The sequence below is a fragment of the Spermophilus citellus genome (assembly GCF_964194105.1).
Source record: "Spermophilus citellus genome assembly, chromosome: 5".
NCBI lineage: Eukaryota > Metazoa > Chordata > Mammalia > Rodentia > Sciuridae > Spermophilus > Spermophilus citellus.
In genome coordinates, this window is record NC_138186.1 from 71,871,897 (window position 1) to 71,896,667 (window position 24,771).

Below are 24,771 nucleotides of genomic sequence, written 5' to 3' on the forward strand. Positions count from 1 at the left end.
TCATTATTTAAAAATGAATACATGGGGGCTGGTGTTGTAGCTCAGTGGTTGAGCACTTCCCTTGCATGTATGAGGCACTGGGTTTGATCCTCAGCATAACATAAAAAATTAAATAAATAAAACAAAGATATAAAAAAATGAATACATGCATTAAAATTCAGAGATAACTTCACAATGTTTTGCAACTGCTCTGCTAAGTGCATTATGTACAGAAATAGTGAGTGCAATCACCAAGCTTTTTCCTTTCTTCAATTAATTCTTCTGTCTCTTTTAGTAGGTGAATTTATTATAAATAATTTCATTTTCAGGTTCAATTTCTCTTGTGATCAACATGAATTGATTATAAAAACCTACTGTCAAAAATGTTTAAGCTTCAAATAAGTATGTTGCTCATATTATGATTGAACATATTTATTTATAGTAAATTATAGAATTATAGAGATGAAATAGACTGAATACATCAAAAATATATTCCAACCAAGATACTTAGTGCTGACTTTGAAGATCTGAACTCAGTGCTAAAAAAATACTCATATGATCTTGAAAAATAGCCAAAAGTGAGACTCTTACCTTTAAAGTACTTATTAGATTCTCAATATTATTCTTGTCAGCTATAACTGCTTCTTCTTCACACAGTTTGGTTTCATAAAGTTTTACAAGGGCTTCTGCAGCTTGAGTGTTTTTTAATACCAAATTAACTGTTTTCAGCCTTTAAAAGGAAATTAAATAATAGCTCTTACTGTTGCATGTTTATTTTTGCATAATTCAGTCCTAAAGTACCATTATGACACATGGCATAATGTATTTTTCAGAGGAGAACACTGAAAATTTACTGTAAGATTGGCATTCAGCTGACTCTCTTCTGAATAGACAGTATGAACTCCAACACGTGCTCTGCCCCACAGTCAGTATTCATAAAGAGATTCCAACATAAAACAATTTCTAAGTTTGTTTAACCAAGTAAAGACAGAAACCCCTGCAGGTTAGGACTACTACACTACCAGAACCATAATGTGGGAAGATAATGCCTTAGGCACTAATCTTAAAGCATTTATATCCCCTTTCAGCATGAAGAAGTGTTATAAATCCACAGGAAAATTTAATATATTTCTTAAGACAAAATAAAATTGAATATTTCTGTTCATAAATTTTTAAATTAACAGCGTATAAAAGTGATGACATTAAGAGGCAAATTGCATGTTAGTACGGTAGTTACATACTTCTCGATGTATGTAGAAGACATAGAATAGACTTGGTTCATGTTCTGAACAACCACGCTGAGCTCAGATCTTAGGGTAGGAACAGATGAAGAGGCTGCTGCTTGACTGAAAAACTCTTCACATTTATTTGTGATGGTTCCTAAATCATCTTTAAGTCGTTCCAGCTCTTTCTTTAGTTTCTATAAGACAGTGAACATACACAGGTATTAGGTGATCACTCCAGATGGGGTAATTTTCTTAAAATAGTTTAAAAACACATTTTACATTATGGTCACTGACTTTAAAATCTACAAATTCTATAATTTTTCTTTATCAAAGAAACAAAGACTTGGAATCCAGTTTTATAATCAGTGCTGCCTATCTCCTTAGACCCAAACATAACTTATCACCCAGGTATACAGCAGGGGTATAATGACTCATTTGAGAAACCCCTCAAGATGAGTGAAAGGGCACAAGCTTGCATGTTTACCTAAGTCAGAGGTAAAATTACAGAATCACATTTTACAATCAGTATAAACACACAATCAGACTTTACCAAGTAACCAGTGTGCAAAGTTGAACCTGTATGGTTACTAAGAGAGTCCTTGATCTTATTTTTTTGCCCCAACATATTTGTAACTCTTACCTCCTGCTCTGTGATTCTGAATACACTTTCATGCAAATCATCTCTTTCCAGGGGAGTTCGGATCTGTCTGATTAGTCGATCTTCACAGTTCTCTAATCTAAGTCTAATGTTTCGAACTTCAGAGATGTAGAGATTATAAACTGATTCCTCTTGCTCCTCTGTAAAAATAAATGTTTAAAAAATACCTTGTTTTTTTTCTACCTTTGAATGATCTTATTCATGTTTTAATACAGCAATTTTCCTATTACTGGGTAACAATTTAGTCAAACTTACAGCTCCTATTATCATCACAAACTCACTTTAAAACTTAAAGTGTAAATCTTAAAAATAGGAATTTTAAAATTTAAGAAGTTAATAAAATTTCCCTAGAGCCATCTGAAGCACCAATTTCTGATTCATGCTGTCCAAAGAGAATAATATATTGTCCCTTTTTATGTTTATTTATAAACATAATGTGAATTATATAAGTTATTTATAAACATAATGTGAATTATTTAAGTTGTAGATTTTAAAAATTAAATATAATCCTTAAAAGTAAAAAGAAAATGAAGAATGTGTGAATGTTTCAGATTTTAAAAACCAGAAAATTACTAATAAAACATTTGTTATCTAAGAAACATCAAAAGAGTTATGAATAAAAATTATATTTAGGGCTAGAGCTGAGGCTCAGTGGTAGAGCACTTGCGTAGCATGAGTGAGGGAAGTTCTGGGTTCAATTCTCAGCACAGCATATAAATAAATGAATAAAATACAGATCCATCAACATCTAAAAAATATTTTTAAAGATATATATTTAATAAAATTTAACTAAACATTTTGCTTTTAATCCCTATATATAATTATACGTGAGAAAATAATTGAGTCTTTCCTATACCTGAAGGGTCACTATCCTAAACATGACCTTTCAGAAGATGTTGAAAAGGTGATGCAGTGAGGATTCATCTTTTTCATAATATTTGGCTGGCATCTTTTTGTTAATTCATCACTTAGAAATAAGCTAATCTCTCCTTGAATCTTCCTACATCAAACTTTTGGTTTTGGTAATGCAGGTGCTTGAAACTAAAGCCTTGTGTGTGCTAGGCAAATGGTCTACCATTGAGCTACTACTCCAGCCATACATTTTTGTTTTGGTGTTCCAACAATTGTATCTCTATATCACAAACTGAGTGACGTAATACAAACAAGATTAGGATTCCCACTGAGAACACTAAACTCCTGGATTAAACCAAACATCTGTGGGCGGGGGTGGAGGGACCAGAAATTCCCATGCTTTACCTCTTTCTGCAGACTTAAGAAGTTCTTGGTAATACTGTTTACATACATTAACTTCCTTTTCCAGTTGTGTTATATCAGAGCCTGAAAATACTTGGGATTCCTGGCTGTCTTCCAGAAAATCTTCAAAACGAGACTGGAGATTACTCAGAACTTGCTGATGTTCACCAGGCAACATTGTCTTGATCTAAAGAAGACCAAAGACCAATTAAATAATTATAGTAGCAAGAGTTAAATCTAAATGAGACAAATCTCTTGCTGATCTCAGTATATTCCAGTTTACATTAATAAATAGTTATAAGTAGAAGAACCATTTGAAAATTAATATTCTCTTCTGTTAACAATTTCAGGTTAAAAAACAAGTCAATAAAGTTCAATAAACTTAATTATAAACTACATAAATCTCTCCATGTCCAAACACTATGTCCTATCCTGACATCTCAGCACTAGATGAAATCTGTTATCTCCAGAATTCTCTAATTATTTGAAAGTGCCTGTACATGGCAGGCATCTAACAAATATTCACTGATGCTTGAATATCAGCAAGGGTCTGCCAGGCTTTATCCTATTCTGGAGCAAATACAAAGTCCACCCCATGCATGACAAGGCATTCCACATTTCTGGACATATAGGGTTGATGTGTACATTCCACTTACTGAAGCCACATTGCTAGCTCGAATTCTCTCAATTTCATTGATGAGATAATGCCAGGATACTACACTCTTCATGTTAATGTGAGACTCGTGCCAAAGAGTCAGGACATTTTGATACTGTTGCTCAATTCTGAAATATAAAAGAAAATACAAATCAAGTCTTTCCACACCTTCTGAAAGCATTCTACAATTTTTCCTTTTGTTTGTGAAATAATCCATGTTTACTAGTTGTAGAGTCTTCAGATTCTGAGCAGACTTGATAAAATATTGATTGTTTCTTTAACCTTCAGAAGGCCCCCAAAACAAGTTCTATGTCTTCAGCTAATAAATACAAACCTGTTTGCAAAGTCAACTGCTTCTTTATTTGGTGGAGGAACAGTGAAGCACACAGATGGGACCATGGCCTCATTCCCAGTAGGACTAATGACCTTCCATTTAGCACGATGAGAGTTATTTGCCAAAACACATTCATCATCTTTGTATATGGTTATCTGGTGTTAAATGAAGAACAGAATAACTAAATCAGATCACTATTAGCTAATTTTTTTCCCATACTCAATCCTGAGATTTGTTCTGTTTTATGAGATGGAAAAATGTCATCACTACTAAGCAACATGACCTTGTTTTATAATACATGAATAGTAACAGAAACTGGTCTGTACCTCAATTTGTCGGTAGTCACAGATAGCTTTGATTGGAATTGAAGTTTTGAGTTGACAGTCAGGATTCCTTGGCTTCAGCTGAATGATTGTTTTTGCTCTCCCCATCAGACTTGCTACTGAGCTCTTATACTGTAGAAGTTCTTCTTTCTCTTCCTACATTGTAAATAGAATGGATTTTAACAAGTGAAACACTTGTACTCTCCATTCCTTCAGAGATTTACAAATAAAATTTCACCTGAAAAGTTATTCCTTAGCCACCTGGTCTCAACTTCCAGTTCCTCCTTACCCCCTCCTGCATACTTCTTCCCTTATTTTTTGTTCAGATTTTGTTTTGTTTTTTCCTCTTTAGCATTTACCACTGCCTAATACACTACCTACATTTTATTGAACATGTTAGCACCACAAAGGTGGAGATTCTTGTCTGCTTTGTTCATTGTCCTGAAACTATAACAGTGCCTAGGGTATAGAAAGCTCCTAACAAATATTTGTGGAATAAACAACTAAACACACTCACCCAGAGTATTGTTAAAGCATCTTAAAGCATCAAGGCTATCATATAAAAAACACTTCTGTTGTGTTACCAAAAATTTCTAAACATTTAAATGCTTAATCAAATGAAGTAAGAATATATGAGTACCAATAAAATTAAGTTCTGCACATAAAGTGTAATAAATTAATTAACAATAAATTAATAAATAAAACACTAATCCAACCACTATTCTGCATTGTGGATGGAATGCATGAGTTTTTGTATGAGTACCATTGATTCCTGAACAAGGTCTTCCAGCTTGTGAATGCTGCTTGATCTATCACAGCTATACTTCCGCTGAATGGCGTCTTTTAGATTCCTTAAATAATCAGTAGCTTCTTTGGCATCACTGAAAAACTAAGAAAAGAGAAAACTTTTCAGTCAGAGCTCATTAAATGCCAGTAAAGCACAGAATTGTCAAGTTTGGATAACCAGGCCCTGTGTGTACCCCTTATTAAGCAAGAACAGAATAAAAGCACAAGATAACTTGATAGCTACACCCTTCTTGAGTCAAACAACACTTGAACTTTTGAGACAGGGTCTCGCTAAGATGCTGAGGCTAGCCTCTAATTTGTCATCCTCCTGTCTCAACCTTCTGAGTCACTGGGATTACAGGCATGTGCCACCACATTCAGCTTAAAGTAGTTTTTAAAGAAAAATTTTTCTTTTTTAACAGAATGCTGCAATCTCTCTTACAGGACATGAAATTAACCCTTATATCCTACAAGAAAACATTTCAGTTTATTCATTCTGCATACTATATACATGCTTATGTGTGTAATAACTTATGAAGAAGATTTCTGCAAGTCAGCCCAAATCACTATGCTATCTACTGGAGTCCTGGTTCTATTAACATACCTCAAAATATGCAGTGTTCTCCTTTATGTGCTGCTCCACACACTGGCAGAGTTGCAAGATCCAGCTCCACTGAGTCTGCATGGCAGCTCTGTAGGCCTTCAAGACAAAACACAGCCATTAAAACCAGATGGAGAGAATAAGGTACCTGCTGTGCTGGGGAGGTAGTCTAGGCTTAGAGTGATTTCTTAGCATCCACAAGGCCAGGGTTCAATATCCCGCACTGCAACAATCACAACAACAAAATAGGCATGTCTACACTGGTGCTTTTTAATGATAAAATATTCTATCTAAATAGATGATAAATTGCTTTAACAGTATGAGACTTGAAAAGCAGGGTAGTAAAATGTTCCTCTTATTTAAGAGTTCTCACTTATATAATCCTAAAGTTTACACATTGAGTTTTTAAATCAGCGCAGCTGATTTCTCTCAAATTTTAAACTTCTTGAATTTTTTTCCTAAAAAGACAAGAGAAAAGTTAACTCTGGCTATTTTTACATGAAAAATATTTAAAATTTAAAATAAATGCAAGATACCACTCCTATTTAGAAAACTATCTCTTTTGTTTACTCCTATGCCACTACCCTTACACCTGCGTGGTGAAATCCTCAAACATGCTTTCCTCCATGACGACTTCATCTTCTGTTTCTCTGAATTTTTACATTACTGAATCATAAAATATACCTTCTAACAGAAATAGATGGTTCTGTAAATGTTCCTCTTTGCTTTTGCTGAGGAAAGAATTGGGGAAGATGGAAAAGGAGCACACTCTTTCTTGTGCAATTTGGAGTTATAATAATTATAATCTAGGAATTATAATTTGAAAGTCTGTGGACTCAAACTTTCATTTCATGCAAAGTGTATCTTTCAAGAGGGCAAAAAGTGTAAAAAAAACATCCAACACCCTTTTATGTTTGAGGTGCAATTCACTGACTTCCAGCAGAGGGAGCTCTAAATGTTTGCACAACTTAAGTCTCTCATTTCTTTATTTGTTGTTGTTTTTATTTTCTGGTACTGGGGATTGAATGCAGGGCCTTAAGCACCCTAAGCATATGTTCTACCTCTGAATTATACCCTAACCCCTCAAATTAAGGTACTTTGAGTAAACTGGCATATCACTGTATGTTATTACATTTCTAGGGTTTTTTAGTACAAAATATGAAGTAGTGTTGATAATTAACCAAGTATTATTCATCTACCGATAATCTAACAATGAACAGGCCAATGGGGTCATAGGGATTACTAAGGCTTCATTTTACTCCTTAAGAAAATTTTAGTTAGATTATTATTCTATGTAAAAGTAATCAGATTCACATTCACACTTTTCATTCCCATCAAAATTCTATTTTCCAACAGCTTTCACCTATCTGCTCTAAGGAACACTGTATTTTTAGATTATTATTGTACAAAAGTATAGCCAGATCATGTGGATACAAACTTTAATTTGTGTGAAAGAAAGTCAAACATAACATTCCTAACTTCCTAATGAGGCCTAGAATTTTACTAACATTTTATGTACTGATGACTTCAGTGAACAAAGCGATAAGATCCCTTCCCTTAACTGCGAGTGTGAGGCACGCCAGCTTTTATGCAGAACACTTTTTCCCTCTAGCAACTTGTGACATCTGTCTGTCCCTGGTGATGATCCCCGTCCTCTTACATAACCCCAGTTCACATTCACAAAGTCATTGAGTCTGTCTAGTGCACATCAGGCCTAAAAATTAATAACTGCACAGGCAACCTGCAAATCCCACATCAACTCTCCACTTCTGCAACTGAAATGTTCACTCCACACTAAGAGGAGGAAGCTACCACAATACCCTTCACCAAACCTGTGTAGAAGTATTAAATTAAATTGCAATGTGATATTTCTGGAGAATATATTATATAATTTTCACTCTACTCAGAGGTGAGAAGAAATTATTTCTTCTCATTCTTACCACAACTCTATTGAGGGAACATAGTCCATTTTTGATAGGGATCACTTGTGCAATGTCACAGAGATGGGGAAAAACTACAATGTCAAAGTTAAGACAAGGTCATTCATGTTTACGGAAATAAATCACCATGGCCACAGGGGTTGATGAAGGTACCTAAATGATAGGTGACACACTCAGGGCAAGAAAACTGAAGGCAAGTGTCAGTAAGATTGTAAGAAACATTATTTTTCAGCCAGGCAGTAGTAATTTGGGTAGTTTGTATCTTTCAGCAATGGAAGCATCTGAAGGGTAACACTCCTATATCAATATTCAACCCATACTGTTATATCTTTGGACTCACCTCAATAGTTAACCGGGCTGGGTGGTTTTCCAGAAGGAGCTGCTCTGCTACCTCCTGAACTGATTTAATATTTTCTTCCTTTTGATCTAGTTCTCTCATTAATTCCTAATTTAAGAAAGAATTACAAAGTGTGTTAGAAAAAAAAGATCTAAACCTGAAATTCAACTTTAGCACACAAGGACAAAGGGTGCACTTACAGCATGATAATCTTTCTTTCGAGCTATGTTGGTATTTCTTTCGCTCCAATCATACGCAACTTCCTCCTCCTCTTTTTCATTTAACCAAATAAGTTCTTTAGTTGCTCGAGTTACAAAATTATGGAGTGTATCAAGGTGCTGTTCTTGATTCCTGGATGTGTTCTTTATAAGAAAAATCATTACAAGAATCATATCTCTGCCAAACAGAGATAAGGAAAAACAGAAGTTTAAAAAAAAAACAGAAAGAAAGAAACTTACCAAGAGTTTTGCATACTGACTCTCTAATCTGTGCAACTTTTCTGCATAGGTTAGCTTAAGAGGTGCTGTCATTTGAATCTATGAGATAAAAAGATCAAGATTAGGGATCTTAAGGAATTCTGACTCTCACTTCATGTATTTATTATTGAATTACAGGATTTTATGTAAAGAACAAATCAACAAAAAACTATAATGAAATATATAAAAATTTAAAATACACATACCTCACTGATTTTAGCTTCTTTAAGGCTAGATCCAAATTCTTCAATAGCTCGGTGAACATTTTTATGATTTTCTAAATGGCTTTCAACACTTGGCAAATCTGAGCCCCATTCAGTGCGATCCAGCTGCACCTTTTATAGCAAAATACTAGGTTAAAAAAACAAGCAGGGCTGGGGAAATAACTCTGTGGGTAGAGTGCTTGTCTCACATGAACAGGCCCTGGGTTCAATCCCCAGCAACATACACACACACACACACACACACACACACACACACACACACACCAAAAAAAAAAAAAACCTGACAGCAATAAAGACTAAAACACTCAGGTAGAAATCCTTTCTTACCTGCATCTCATCGACCCAATTCAAAAGATCCTGAACAAATTTCATGTTGATTTCTTCTTCTGTTAAATTCTGATCCAGCAAAGAAGACTTTAGAAGGGGTTTTCGGATCTGCATCAATTTCAGAGTCTGCAAAGAATTTGGCTCTACTCCTGAACTGAAATTTGGAACTAATCCTGATGGGAAACCAGGTGTAAAAGCTGGAGTGACAGATGGAGTCAGGCGGGATGTCATCCCTGATGACAGGCCAGAAGTCACACTAGAAGAGGTCAGGGATGGGGTTAAACTCTGGGTCAGTCCTGAGTTCAGACAGGGGTTTAAGGTCTGTGCAAATCCTGAGTTTAAACTCTGAGTGATTCCTGATATCATGAGCTTGGTCTGTTCTGTTGTCAACATGCGTCCTTTGCTGTACACAGAGGAACACTCATTCCTTAATGCCAAAATTTCATCACGCAGTTTTGCAACCCTGAAAAGAAAATCAAAAGGAATAAGGCATAATATAAAATGCAGTTGTGGTAAAGACTGAATCCTAATGTGAGCTACGGACCCTGGTTAATAAAATGTACCAACACTTCTTATTAATTCTAATATACCACCAATGCACGATGTTAATGATAGAAGAAGAGATATGGGGCATTTAAGAACTTAAATTCAATTTTTCTATAAACCTAACTGCTCATATAAATAAAACCTATTTGGAAACAGTCATTGTAACAATGTAATTGTATTGATAAAATTTTGCATCATTATCTTTTTTGTTAAATGTTGTGCTTTGAGCACTTTCAGTATTGTTAGTCTTTATAAATATCACTTACAAGGAACATAATTACTACACTGTAATGTGATTATTGTCCTGTTATTGGACATTCAGAAAAATTCCAAACTTTTGTTACAAAATATTTCTGGCATGCACATAAAGCTTTTTTTTCTATTTTTATTTATTATCCATATTTTTAATTACTATAAAATCTTAAAAGTGAAACTGCTAGGGTCAAACATGATTTAAATTCTGCTTTCATATATATATTTATATATATATATATATATATATATATATATATATATGTATGTATATATATATATATATGTATGTATATATATATATATATATATAGAGAGAGAGAGAGAGAGAGAGAGAGAGAGAGAGAGAAAGGGAGAGACTGCTGCAGCCTGAAAGGTTTCATTCCTGCACCCAAACCCACTACTCAGAAATACATATTTTTCCAAAATTTTGTTATGAACATTTTCCTATAAAATAAACACAAATCTGATTTAAAAATTAATTTTTCTTATTTTTCCACTTTCAAATGTCACATATGAGATAGATTGAGTGCTAGGGATTAAAACCAGGGTCTTACACTCTAACATTGAGCTACATTTCCATCCCCAAATATGAATATTTTTGATGCATGTAATTAACATACATGCATTTAAAATATCCATTTTAATGAGTATATTAGTTACTATGGCAGTAAATATTACATATATCACATGATTTTTTTCTACAACTGATTTTGAAGAACAAATATCTACACAACATGCCAATGGCAAAATATAACAGAAATAATGAGATACTCTTTTCAACTGAAAAGAGCTAAGAAATATATTTTGTAAGATTGTCACACTCTACATTCCTATTGCAAGCACCCAAGAACAGCTATTCAGAAGGACAAGGCGGGAAAAAGCAGCACTCTCACCTCTGTACCAACTGATCTGCCTGGTAGTATTTTCCATCGGTAAGAATCTGTATATCAATTACATGCTGGCGTAAAAAGTTCTCACATTCAACTATGTACCCAGCAATTTCTGCTTCATTTTGAAATTGTACACCTGATTCCAACCTTTTAGAATCCTGTATTGAAAAGAAGTCAATATTAATTCTGAGTTACAAGTGTTAAAACTATCCTTAAATTTGAAACTCCAAATACTGAAACAGAAGCCTAGTTGGGCTTTCTTTGTTTTCCCTTTTGATTCTTGGTTTTCCCTTTGCTCACTGTCCCTCAAGGGAGCAAATAATAACCTCAGTGAAGGACATATACCAAGAAATTGATGAAACGTTCTACAAAAGTTTTAGTTAATCCAAACACACACTGACCCCCTAACACGAACCCAGTTGCTCCTAAAATTAACTTACAGACTGGAGAGCATTTCGGGCAAGTATCAGTTTGTCTTCACAGATGACACTGTCCCTCTGAACTCGGTTGGCAATCTGCTGCAGCATTTCCAACCTAAAACAAGGGATAAAGGAAAATATAGCCTTTTCCTGTGACATCAAACAGCTCACCATCCCTGGAAAATGTTAACCAGCAGAAAGTAAAACTCAATCCCACAACAATTTCATCAATTCAATACCTGTGTCCATCAAAGGATTCATTGCCGAAGCTAATGCAGGAGTTGATGAGTGTTGGACCACAATGAACAGAGAGAAGATTTTCATTTGAATCAAGACTAGTTCGAGTGCTGGTAGTGTTACTAAACACAGAATCACTGCTACGATAGCTGTAACTACTACTGTGCATTTTTAGTCCTTAAATGATGTTCTTTGACCATTAAAAGTAGACTAAAAATTAGAAGGTCTGGAAAAAGCTCTACTTCTACTGATGAAAAGTGGCAGCTGAATTTAACAGCTTGACCAGCTCTCTTAAATATGCATCAACATGCATATGCAATATGCAGCAAATAATATGCTGATAACTATTCAAAAGAATCTCGCCTAAAGCCATTGGTTTGCTCACTGAGGTTTGTCTTTTGTAGCTTGCATTAAAAACCTGCAAGTACAGACAAAGCAGGCTGATTAGGGCGTCACTGGAAAAGATATGCCAAATACTTTCACTATGAATCATCCAATTGCAACCACCTAAAAAACAACTCAGATGCCTCACAGAAGCTCAGGTACAGCTAGTGAATTCCTAGTTAAAAGAACAAATATTCGCTAATAGCCTATCTCTTGCAAAGGGCTACTGTGTTCTGAATTACAGGAGGCAAAAAGCTGGAAATTATCAAGTACTCATAGACATTCAAATCTGATGAGAAACAAAGTACATTTCCATTTTAACCACCATGACAATTACTCATAAGATTAAATTAGAGGGGATCCAACATGGCCGCCGGTGAGGAAGCAGCGATTCCAATGTCTCCACATTAACGGGATCAGAAAGACCCATTGGAACAGTGGCAGTCTACCTACTGAGGAACTTCTAGCAAAATTCCGTGAAGAGGGGACCTGCCGGGAATTGGTAGGTTTATTAGAAGTGTCAGTTTGTCCCAGACAAGTGGATCTTGGCCGGCCACGCGGGCGCGGAGGTCCAGTCCCGCAGCCACCAGCCGCTTCAGAAAGCGGCCGGAGGCCCCGAGCGGCATGGCCCACCCGAACCCGCAAATGACACCCGCCACCTCGCCGTCCCGAGAGGCCCCGCTCTCGCTCAGCGAACGGCCACTCCACCCGCCCAGATCTTAGCCACGCGGCCGCAGCTGCCCGGCTCTACCGGCAGCCCGGTGCAGCAAGAAGTGTCCCCGCCTGGCCCAGCAGATAGCCCGTGCCCTCCCGGCTCTACTAACAGCCCCGCCCACCCGGCGAACGCCCCCCCCCCCCCAGACAGCGTGAAGGGAATATAACCAACCCTTTACAAAGTAGCGAACTGGGAACTAAAACCAGAGATTGTGTCAGACCAGAGACAAGCCAGTTCCACCCCTCCCTTCAGACACTCCGGCAAGGAGCCAGGGGCCCGCCATAGCAGAGAGGGGAAGTCACCAAAGTTCGGCCAAAGAGATTCCTTCCCAGCGGAATCTACTTTAGCAGGTGTGTGACTCCCACACACATCAGATACAAACAACTGGGAAACTTCAAAATCTCTCCGTGGGCATGACCCTAAGGGCCAAAGGACTCTCGACCCCTAACTCCCCCTACTGCCAGTGACGAGGGCGTGACTGTAGGGGCAGAGGGAAGCAGAGAAGACTCCCCACCCGCAAATCCCCCAACCGCGAACTGAGAGGGTGTGACGGTAGGGGCGGAGGGAAACAGAGGACACTCCAGACCCCCAACTCCTCATACCGCCAGCAGTGTGGTTGTGACTGTAGGGGCTGAGGGAAGTAGAGGGGATCCTAGACCCCCAACTCCTATTACCACCAGCAGCGACACCAACGGTCTTAGCTGCCAGATTCCGAAGGTGTGCCCACCAAAGGGGTCCAGAAAAATTAAACAACTGACTCCCAGACCACAGCTCCACAGCACTGGGGCTTAGATGAATGACAGCGAGAGTGCTCAGTCGTTAGGGAAATAGAGCACTCGGTGGGGCTGAAAGTGTAACCAAATCCTTGGTGAACTGCTTCCGGTGAGCAGGACCTGGCTGGCTGGCAGGAGGAAGGGGAGGAGGGGCCGTAGAAGTGAAACGGCTCTGGACCAACAGGATTGAGAGACTCCCAGGAACCGCCTTACAGGGATTGCTGTTGACACATTGAGGGCAAAACTCAGCCCGGAGGGCACAGCTTTGCCTACGGGAAGAGAAGAAAATGGATCTCTAAGACCTAATTTTATTTCCTATTTCATTTTAACTTTTTCTCTCCCTTTTCCCTCTCTCTCTCCCCTTCCAAGTTTTACGGCTCTTTCCATTCTCCTCTATGCTATCTATCTCCCTCTCCTTCTTTCTTTTCAAGAGCACCTACCTTCCCCTTCCCCCCAACTTTCATCCCAAGCATTATGTCCTCCATTTCGCGTAACTGTCTAAATACAAATAGGTGTGTGCCCTTCCCCCGCGCCTGCAAGGTAGCCGGACCTGCAACCCACCAGCAGGTCAGGCCCAGCAACCTGGGAGTGGCAGAGCCGCCCCACGCGCCTGCAAGGTAGGCGCACCTGCTACCAACCAGCAGAACAGGCCCAGCGGCCTGCCGATGTGGTAGGCACAGCGCCCCAATTGGAGGAGGAGCAGAGCCCCTGCCCGCGCATGCGCGGGAGACTTTGCAACTATACAAGAGTAATACAAATATATAGGGGGAAAATTCAACAACACAACAGTCTCAGTAAGCAGAAAGAAACGCGAACAGTATGAAGAGACAAGGAAAGAAAGGACCACAAGCAATGCAGGTCAACTCAATGTTAGAAGAGGTAATTTCTGCAGCAGATGGAATGTCAGATAAAGAATTCAGGAGACACATGCTTCAGATGATCTGGAGTCTCAAGGAAGACATTAGACAGCAAAATCAGACAATGAAAGATCTCTTCAACAATGAAATACACAAACAAATCCAGGAAGCAAAAGATCAACTATACAGGGAGATAGAAGTTATAAAAAACAAACAAACAGAAATCCTAGAAAGGCAGGAAGCAATAAACCAACTTAAAAACTCAATTGAGAATACTACCAACAGAGTAGAACACTTAGAAGATAGAACATCAGACAATGAAGACAAAGTATTTCAACTTGAAAAAAACAGACAGCTCAGCAAGACAGTTAAGAAACCATGAGCAGAACATCCAAAAGATATGGGATAACATAAAGAGACCAAACTTAAGAGTCATTGGGATACAGGAAGGCATGGAGGTCCATACCAAAGGAATAAACAATCTATTCAATGAAATAATACGAGAAAACTTCCCAGACTTGAAGAATGAGACAGAATCACAAATCCTAGAAGCCTACAGGACGCCGAATGTGCATAATCATAAGAAATCCACACCTAGACACATTATAATGAAGATGCCCAACATACAGAATAAGGAGAGAATTTTAAAAGCTACAAGAGAAAGGAAACAGATTACATTTAGGGGTAAACCAATCAGGATAACAGCTGATCTCTCAACACAGACTTTGAAAGCTAGAAGATCCTGGAATAACATATTTCAAACACTGAAAGAAAATGGGTTCCAACCAAGAATTGTGTATCCAGCAAAATTGAGCTTCAAGATGGAAGATGAAATTAAAACCTTCCATGATAAACAAAAGTTAAAAGAATTTGCAGCTAGAAAACCATCTCTTCAAAAAATCCTCAGCAAAACATTACAGGAGAGGAAATGGAAAATAACAATGAAAACCAACAGTGGGAGGTAGGACAGTAAAGGGGGGAAAATAATCAAATAGGAAAACAAACCATATTCAGAAACATAAATAAACAAATATGGCTGGAAGGATAACCCATATCTCAATAATAACCCTAAATGTTAATGGCTTAAACTCACCAATTAAGAGACACAGGCTAGTAGAATGTATCACAAAACATGACCGAACAATATGCTGCCTACAGGAGACGCATTTGATAGGAAAAGACATACATAGACTGAAGGTGAAAGGTTGGGAAAAATCATATCACTCATATGGACTTCGGAAACAAGCAGGAGTGTCCATACTCATATCAAATAAAATAGATTTCAAGCCAAAGTTAATCAAAAGGGATAAAGAGGGACACTACATACTGCTCAAGGGAACCATACACCAACAAGACATAACAATCATAAATATATATGCCCCAAACAATGGTGCAGCTATGTTCATCAAACAAACTCTTCTCAAGTTCAAGAGTCTAATAGACCACCATACAATAATCATGGGAGACTTCAACACACCTCTCTCACCACTGGACAGATCTTCCAAACAAAAGTTGAATAAGGAAACTATAGAACTCAATAACACAATTAACAACCTAGACTTAATTGACATATATAGAATATACCACCCAACATCAAGCAGTTACACTTTTTTCTCAGCAGCATATGGATCCTTCTCAAAAATAGATCATATATTATGTCACAGGGCAACTCTTAGACAATATAAAGGAGTAGAGATAATACCATGCATCTTATCTGACCATAATGGAATGAAACTGAAAATCAACGATAAAAGAAGGAAGGAAAAATCATGCATCACTTGGAGAATGAACAACAGGTTACTGAATGATCAATGGGTTATAGAAGACATTAAGGAGGAAATTAAAAAATTCTTAGAGATAAATGAAAACATAGACACAACATATCGGAATCTATGGGACACATTGAAAGCAGTTCTAAGAGGAAAATTCATTGCATGGAGTTCATTCCTTAAAAAAAGAAAAAACCAACAAATAAATGATCTCATACTTCATCTCAAAATCCTAGAAAAAGAAGAGCAAAATAACAGCAAAAGAAGTAGAAGGCAAGAAATAATTAAAATCAGAGCTGAAATTAATGAAATCGAAACAAAAGAAACAATTGAAAAAATTGATAAAACTAAAAGTTGGTTCTTTGAAAAAATAAATAAGATCGACAGACCCTTAGCCATGCTAACGAAGAGAAGAAGAGAGAGAACTCAAATTACTAGCATACAGGATGAAAAAGGCAATATCACAACAGATACTTCAGAAATACAGAAGATAATCAGAAATTATTTTGAATCCTTATACTCCAATAAAATAGAAGATAGTGAAGGCATCGATAAATTTCTTAAGTCATATGATCTGCCCAGATTGAGACAGGAGGATATAGACAACCTAAACAGACCAATATCAATTGAGGAAATAGAAGAAACCATCAAAAGATTACCAACTAAGAAAAGCCCAGGACCGGATGGGTATACAGCAGAGTTTTACAAAACCTTTAAAGAGGAACTAATACCAATACTTTTCAAGCTATTTCAGGAAATAGAAAAAGAGGGAGAACTTCCAAATTCATTCTACGAGGCCAACATCACACTGATTCCTAAACCAGACAAAGATACTTCAAAGAAAGAAAACTACAGACCTATATCTCTAATGAACCTAGACGGAAAAATCCTCAATAAAATTCTGGCGAATCGGATGCAAAATCATATCAAAAAAATTGTACACCATGATCAAGTAGGATTCATCCCTGGGATGCAAGGCTGGTTCAATATACGGAAATCAAGAAATGTTATCCACCACATCAATAGACTTAAAAATAAGAACCATATTATCATCTCGATAGATGCGGAAAACACATTCGACAAAGTACAGCATCCCTTTTTGTTCAAAACTCTCGAAAAAATAGGGATAACAGGAACATACCTCAACATTGTAAAAGCAATCTATGCTAAGCCTCAGGCTAGCATCATTCTGAATGGAGAAAAATTGAAGGCATTCCCTCTAAATTCTGGAACAAGACAGGGATGCCCCCTCTCACCACTTCTGTTCAACATAGTTCTCAAAACACTGGCCAGAGCAATTAGACAGACGAAAGAAATTAAAGGCATAAAAATAGGAAAAGAAGAACTTAAATTATCACTATTTGCAGATGACATGATTCTATACCTAGCAAACCCAAAAGGGTCTACAAAGAAACTATTAGAGCTAATAAATGAATTCAGCAAAGTGGCAGGATATAAAATCAACACGCATAAATCAAAGGCATTCCTGTATATCAGCGACAAACCCTCTGAAATGGAAATGAGGACAACCACTCCATTCACAATATCCTCAAAAACAATAAAATACTTGGGAATCAACCTAACAAAAGAGGTAAAAGATTTATACAATGAAAACTACAGAACCCTAAAGAGAGAAATTGAAGAAGATCTTAGAAGATGGAAAAATACACCCTGTTCATGGATAGGCAGAACTAACATCATCAAAATAGCGATATTACCAAAAGTTCTCTATAGGTTTAATGCAATGCCAATCAAAATCCCAATGGCATTTCTTGTAGAAATAGAGAAAGCAATCATGAAATTCATATGGAAAAATAAAAGACCCAGAATAGCAAAAACAATGCTAAGCAGGAAGTGTGAATCAGGTGGTATAGCGATACCAGACTTCAAACTATACTACAGAGCAATAGTAACAAAAACAGCATGGTACTGGTACCAAAACAGGCGGGTGGACCAATGGTACAGAATAGAGGACACAGAAACCAACCCACAAAACTATAACTTTCTTATATTTGATAAAGGGGCTAAAAGCATGCAATGGAGGAAGGATAGCATCTTCAACAAATGGTGCTGGGAAAACTGGAAATCCATATGCAACAAAATGAAACTGAATCCCTTTCTCTCGCCATGCACAAAAGTTAACTCAAAATGGATCAAGGAGCTTGATATCAAACCAGAGACAAGGCATCTGATAGAAGAAAAAGTTGGCTACGACCTACACACTGTGGGGTCGGGCTCCAAATTCCTCAATAGGACACCCATAGCACAAGAATTAATATCTAGAATCAACAAATGGGACTTGCTCAAACTAAAAAGTTTTTTCTCAGCAAAAGAAACAATAAGAGAGGTAAATAGGGAGCCTACATCCTGGGAACAAATTTTTACTCCTCACACTTTAGATAGAGCCCTAATATCCAGAGTATACAAAGAACTCAAAAAATTAGACAATAAGATAACAAATAACCCAATCAACAAATGGGCCAAGGACCTAAACAGACACTTCTCAGAGGAGGACATACAATCAATCAACAAGTACATGAAAAAATGCTCACCATCACTAGCAGTCAGAGAAATGCAAATCAAAACCACCCTAAGATATCATCTCACTCCAGTAAGATTGGCATCCATTAAGAAGTCAAACAACAACAAGTGCTGGCGAGGATGTGGGGAAAAGGGTACACTTGTACATTGTTGGTGGGACTGCAAATTGGTGCAACCAATTTGGAAAGCAGTATGGAGATTTCTTGGAAAGCTGGGAATGGAACCACCATTTGATCCAGCTATTCCCCTTCTGGGTCTATTCCCTAAAGACCTAAAAACAGCATGCTACAGGGACACTGCTACATCGATGTTCATAGCAGTACAATTCACAATAGCAAGACTGTGGAAGCAACCTAGATGCCCTTCAATAGACAAATGGATAAAAAAAAATGTGGCATTTATACACAATGGAGTATTACTCTGCATTAAAAAATGACAAAATTATAGAATTTGGAGGGAAATGGATGGCATTAGAGCAGATTATGCTAAGTGAAGCTAGCCAATCCCTAAAAAACAAATGCCAAATGTCCTCTTTGATATAAGGAGAGTAACTAAGAACAGAGTAGGGAAGAAGAGCATGAGAAGATGACTAACATTAAACAGGGATGAGAGGTGGGAGGGACAGGGAGAGAGAAGGGAAATTGCTTGGAAATGGAAGGAGACCCTCAGGGTTATACAAAATTATATACAAGAGGAAGTGAGGAGAAAGGGAAAAATAATACAAGGGGGAGAAATGAATTACAGTAGAGGGGGTAGAGAGAGAAGAGGGGAGGGGAGGGGAGGGGGGATAGTAGAGGATAGGAAAGGCAGCAGAATACAACAGACACTAGTATGGCAATATGTAAATCAGTGGAAGTGTAACTGATGTGACTCTGCAATCTGTATATGGGGTAAAAATGGGAGTTCATAACCCACTTGAATCAAAGTGTGAAATACGATATATCAAGAACTATGTAATGTTTTGAACAACCAATAAAAAAATTTAAAAAAAAAGATTAAATTAACTGGAAAATTATCCATTTACCTTTATATGCCATGCTCTCAACAATGTCACATCTCAGCTATTATAGTTATATGTTTTAAAGCCACGGTGCTAAGTAGACTATCAATGTAATGCTTGCAAATGTAATTTGTCTGTGCTTGCTTTTCTGTTCTATAGGCTGTTACATAGCACAAGAACACTGGCTCTTTCCTATATGTCTTTTACACACTCCCTGCCACACAGCTATTATTTACAATTCATAGTCAATGCCAAAAGACTTGTTGTGTCAAGAAAAATGAAGACATCTATCCAAACAAGCTTCTAAATATTTTCCTACCTCCAACACTACAAAGACAAACTGTTCCTTCTCTACTCTAAAGATAGGTAGTTTTCAAAAGGCAAGAAAGGGTAAATTTGAGAATGCTATATCATATACTGCAAGTAAACAGAATAATTCATGAAGTAATAGTAGTACTAACATTTATTAAGTAATTATTATGTTCCAGGAAATTAATCATTTTACATACATGAATCATTTTATATACATGACTATATCTTATACTCATAAACCACCAAATGTGGTTGGTACTCTTATATCCTATTCACAAATGAGAAAACTGAGGCTCAAAGAGTTCAAGAAGTTATTTAAGATCACACAATGTGGGAGCTGAGTTAACAAATGTAATCCAGGATTCACTGTTTCCTGGGCCCTGAAATCTCAACTATATTCTTTCATTAATATATTTCCATGGTTTGGATGTGTTACCTAAAGTTATTATACCATAAACTTAATCTTCAATGCAGCAGTGTTGACTGGTGGGACTTATAAATTGTAATTAGGTCAAAAACTCTGCCCTAATGGGTAATTAATGCCATTACTAAAAGAGCTGTTTTGTTACTGTAGCAGTGGGTTCCAGATAAAACTAACTTTGGCCTTCTCTTGTGCACATGAATGCTTGCCCATTTGTGTGCATATATGCACACTGTGTGTGTGCTCTCTCTCTCTCTCTCTCTGGCCTTTGCTCCTTCCATCAAGGTACAATGCAGCACTGAGGCCTCTGACTCCATATTCTTGGAGCTCATATCTAAGGAAAAGGTAGCACTTGATCAAAGAGAAATAAACAAAATTATAACCAAGCATAAGTGCTATAAAACAAAATACAGGTAAAATATGAGAGTTATAAGCAAGACATGTGAAGCAAACTGGAAGACCATGGAACGCTTCTAGAGGAAGATAACATTGAAGCTGGGGTAAAGAGTACAGAGAAACAGGGAGGAGAAAACAGTCTCCCAGCAAAGGAACAGACTGTGCAAACACCCTGTGTGTGGAGGGGGGGTGTGATCTCAGCACATGAGAGCCCCTGAGAGAAGAGTGCCTGCTCTGTAGAGAGCAAGGAGGTCAGTGAGGTATGCCTGACCACACAGGCCCCGGGATATAAAGCATGGTCCCTATGGGCCTCACAGCTAACAAGGGACACAGATCACTATTCCCACATACTACAGGCAGGCTGTGAGGCAACGACTACAAGGGAAGCAAATTTATCCAACAATGTTGGGGATACAGCGTGGGAGTAGAGTACTTGCTTGCTTAGCATGCAACAGACTCAGCTCCATCCCCAGCACTGAAACAATAAGTAAATAAAATAAAATTCAACCAATAAATGTTTCCTGGAGATTAAGCTATATCTTCCTGGGCAACAGTAGTGCAAGCAACAGAATATAACAGCCAGTGGTGATTTCATGGGATAAATGGATTTGTACAAATATGGCAGAAGAGGAAGCTGAGCTGATATTTACTTTGTGTTTTTAAGATATGAGCCCATGGCCCTTGAAATGGAGGCAAGGCTAGATTTTGGTTTCCACTGCCCTGCAGAAATAGGTCCAGGAACAAAAACGCAAGAAGAAATAAAATAACTTCTAAACTCAGAGCTTCCAGATCTAGGTCTGAGTGACTTAAAGCCACCTTTCCCAGGTTTCTATGGGTAATTTTGATTGGCTTTAAACTGTAACACCTTATATGAGACTTCACATACCAGTCCAACATACCAAGTCCTTTATATCATTAATTCACTGATCTATTTATTCCTTAAAATATCTTCAAGTTTCCTAGATAAGAAAATGGAGGATGAGAAAAACTGTGATTTACCCAAGATGATAGGACTAAGTAAATGGAAAAGGCAAATATGGGTCCTCTGTCTACCCAGTTTTAAAACTAAGGTCTGCTGCAAAACATCTGTCCTACCTTTCCACTTCTGGACGAAGCACCTTTTCCCTCTCGAGCATGGCAATGATGAGTTTTCCCCACTCTTTTTCTATGTCATTTGGATGATAACCTTGAAGGAGTTTGATGCGTCCAAATTCTATCCATATCTTGAGGGGGGTAGAAAAAAACTTTAATGTGAAGCAAAGACATTTTTTAAAATATTTTTTTAGATGTTGATGGACCTTTATTTTATTCCTTTATTTAGATGCAGTGCTAAGAATTGAACCTATAGCCTCACACATGCTAGGCAAGTGCTCTACCACTGAGCCACAACCCCAGCCCACAAAGAGATTGTTTTAAAAAAAGATTATGCTTGACAATACAAAGGAAACTTCAGCTTACCTCTAGTAGTTTATAGAGGCGTTTAATTTTTGATTTTTCTGTCTCTTTTGGTGGGATTTCTGTTTCTTTAAACTGTAAATACTGATTATAAAGTGCCTAAAATGAGAAGGAAAATAAGCTAAAGGTCAAACTTCAAAGATATATTTTCATTATCTCATTACGTCACTGCTGTAAATTGTGCCATATACATTCAGTTGAAGTCCTTTATAAAATACACACTCAAGAACAATTCCTATTAATTGGTGGCCTGGGTTATATAAGATTTGGCAAGGGTGTAATTACTGATATGAACCATGATTCAGCATGTACCACACAGGAACCTGGATAATAATAAAACCATGGCAAGTTTTACTATGGCTGTATAAAAAACTCTCTCATTGTCCAAACAAGAAAGCATATTCTTTAAAAATCTATATATACTTTCTAAATGCTAAATTTATTTCACTGACTTATTTAGTTTTTAGTTTGTGGAAAAATAACTTTATGTGATTCCTATAGAGGAAGGAAAAAAACCCACTCTATTTTACGGTTATATCCTTGAAAACAGAATTCTTAGCAGCAAAGTAGGACTAAAATCTGATTTCAATGTCCCATTGGCCAATTTAAATAGGTTTTTGTTTTGTTTTGTTTGTTTTTGCAGTACTAGGAATTGAACCCAGGGTGGCTCTACCACTAAGCTACATATCCAGCCATTTTTTATTTTTTGAGGCAAACTCTTGCTAAATTGCCCATGCTGGCCTTGAACTTGAGATCCTCCTGCCTTGGCCTCTCAAGTAGCTAGAATTATAGCACTACCACATCTGGCTTGAACAGAATTTTTTAAATAAATGAAGATAGGTGCTATTAGTTGATGGTACTATTATTATATTAGTTTGAATCAAATAGTTAAATTATCATTTTGCTTATAGATATTAATTTGGGAGTCTCTGAAATATAATTTATTGTATTTATTAAAAAGTTCCTTCATCAAAATTATCTAGATAAATAAATTTCTCCACATTTAATAACTGTGTACTAATTATTCTGTCCTAATTCATGCTGCCTTAAAACAAGACCCTAAAAATCATCAGGAAAACACACTTCTGCAGAATTCCATTCAATGGCTTACTGCCTGATAGAATTATCTGGCATTTCCTCACAAAAATATTTTCTTTCCCATGTATGTCCTATCATAGGCACTCTCAAGTAATCTGTATGGTCAAACTTCTTCCACAACCTTAAGAATCTGTACTAGTCACAGCTAATACAAATTAACCCAGGGATGCAGACTATAGGAATCCATTCAGAAATAGGTGAATTTAAACATGAAACCTGGAATTCATTTTGAACTGGAAATGCGTCTTTAGGATATCTGTTGGTTATTAAGCACTGAATGGTACGTGTACTAAAAACTGCTACTGGTACCACCTGGTAGTAGAAGGGAAAATCTTTCCCACTTTGTAAAAGTTCATGTCTACATAAAAAGCCATCATACAAACAACGTGAGAATACATTGAAAAACCTTCAGATCAACAGATGCCAAGTGATTTTGTGCCAAGGACAAACTCCCTGTGGCAATGTGAATAAGAGCTGTGCCACAGATATTCTGTACAGATGCCTGAGCACAACAAATAACTTTTAACAGGGCCCACCCTGGGTTATTAGTTTTTGTGATTCTAGTGTGATCATCAAAACAAAACTTACAAATCAAAGAATTAAGGCTTTGGAGTCAATACTCACATTATTGGTTTGTAAAAACAAAAAACACTGCTCTTTGAAATCCAAATGAACAAAATGAGAGAGGATTCTACTATCAAGAATTCTTGGCTAAGTGTACATACCTATAATGTGATTTATAGTTCTATAACACTCTTGCCTCAAAAAGCTTGACCTAAATTTTTCATAATTGGCAAATGTTTTGCTAATCCATTTAGCCTCCAACACTAGCCTACTGAGGGTTAATTGTGAATTCATTTGTACTGAAAAAGAGATAAACATTTTCAAACTCATGGTGAAATTCAGGATATATGTTGTATTCTACCAAAGATGCCTCTGAGGCAGTTTCTAAGAGGATTCATGCAGAGATGCGCTCCCAACCACTGTGTGAGAGCTTCCCACAGGTCCTCCTGCCACACCATCTGGTGAGCTTCAAGCATTGCCCACCCACCAAAAACAATGTGGCAATGTCAGTTCCAGAGACTCTCTCAAATTATACCTGTAAACTCTCAACAAATCAAAGCTCAGGGAATATAAATTTTTTAAAGATGTTGTTGCTATCATATTTTAATTAACATTTACCTTCATTTTCTCTGTAAAATAGTGAAACAAGTAAAAAATTTCCCTACTAATTAGTGGTCTACCAATAGCAGCTTTCTTGAGATTCTAACATTATAGAATTGTTCAAGCATTAGTTAAAAAGTTTATTTTCAAACCAATCCTACTCACCATAAATAACTATAAAAAGAAATAAACCCTAGTTGACTCCTCTATGATACCAACCTTTAGTTCTACAGGATTATTAGGAAATGTTCTCTCTGACATTGTGGTCACATGGTGTCTAATCCACTGGATGAGGTAGTTCACCATATTCTGGTATTCAATCCATTTGACTTCAACATCCTAAAACAATGAAATTACAGAAAAAGTTCATGTCTGTAGATAACATTCCTACCTGACACAATCAGAAGTCCTTCTGTGAC

General features: G+C 37.1%; 1 protein-coding gene across 12 annotated transcripts in view; it reads right to left on the reverse strand.

Annotated features, from left to right (window-relative positions):
• Window positions 1-24,771, reverse strand: part of DST (dystonin) — a 435,613-nt gene that overhangs the window by 151,690 nt on the left and 259,152 nt on the right. For all 12 annotated transcript variants that reach the window (XM_081294333.1, XM_081294339.1, XM_081294338.1 and 9 more), the window contains 19 exons: window positions 24,572-24,691; window positions 22,094-22,189; window positions 21,731-21,858; window positions 11,252-11,345; window positions 10,815-10,969; window positions 9,121-9,583; window positions 8,776-8,904; window positions 8,552-8,629; window positions 8,294-8,455; window positions 8,097-8,201; window positions 5,820-5,915; window positions 5,193-5,318; window positions 4,433-4,585; window positions 4,107-4,261; window positions 3,774-3,900; window positions 3,121-3,304; window positions 1,846-2,003; window positions 1,221-1,399; window positions 571-709 (listed from right to left, as the gene is read on the reverse strand). In XM_081294333.1, coding sequence (XP_081150459.1) covers window positions 571-709; window positions 1,221-1,399; window positions 1,846-2,003; window positions 3,121-3,304; window positions 3,774-3,900; window positions 4,107-4,261; window positions 4,433-4,585; window positions 5,193-5,318; window positions 5,820-5,915; window positions 8,097-8,201; window positions 8,294-8,455; window positions 8,552-8,629; window positions 8,776-8,904; window positions 9,121-9,583; window positions 10,815-10,969; window positions 11,252-11,345; window positions 21,731-21,858; window positions 22,094-22,189; window positions 24,572-24,691 — 2,847 coding nt within the window. The remainder of the gene's footprint in view (window positions 1-570; window positions 710-1,220; window positions 1,400-1,845; window positions 2,004-3,120; window positions 3,305-3,773; window positions 3,901-4,106; window positions 4,262-4,432; window positions 4,586-5,192; window positions 5,319-5,819; window positions 5,916-8,096; window positions 8,202-8,293; window positions 8,456-8,551; window positions 8,630-8,775; window positions 8,905-9,120; window positions 9,584-10,814; window positions 10,970-11,251; window positions 11,346-21,730; window positions 21,859-22,093; window positions 22,190-24,571; window positions 24,692-24,771) is intronic.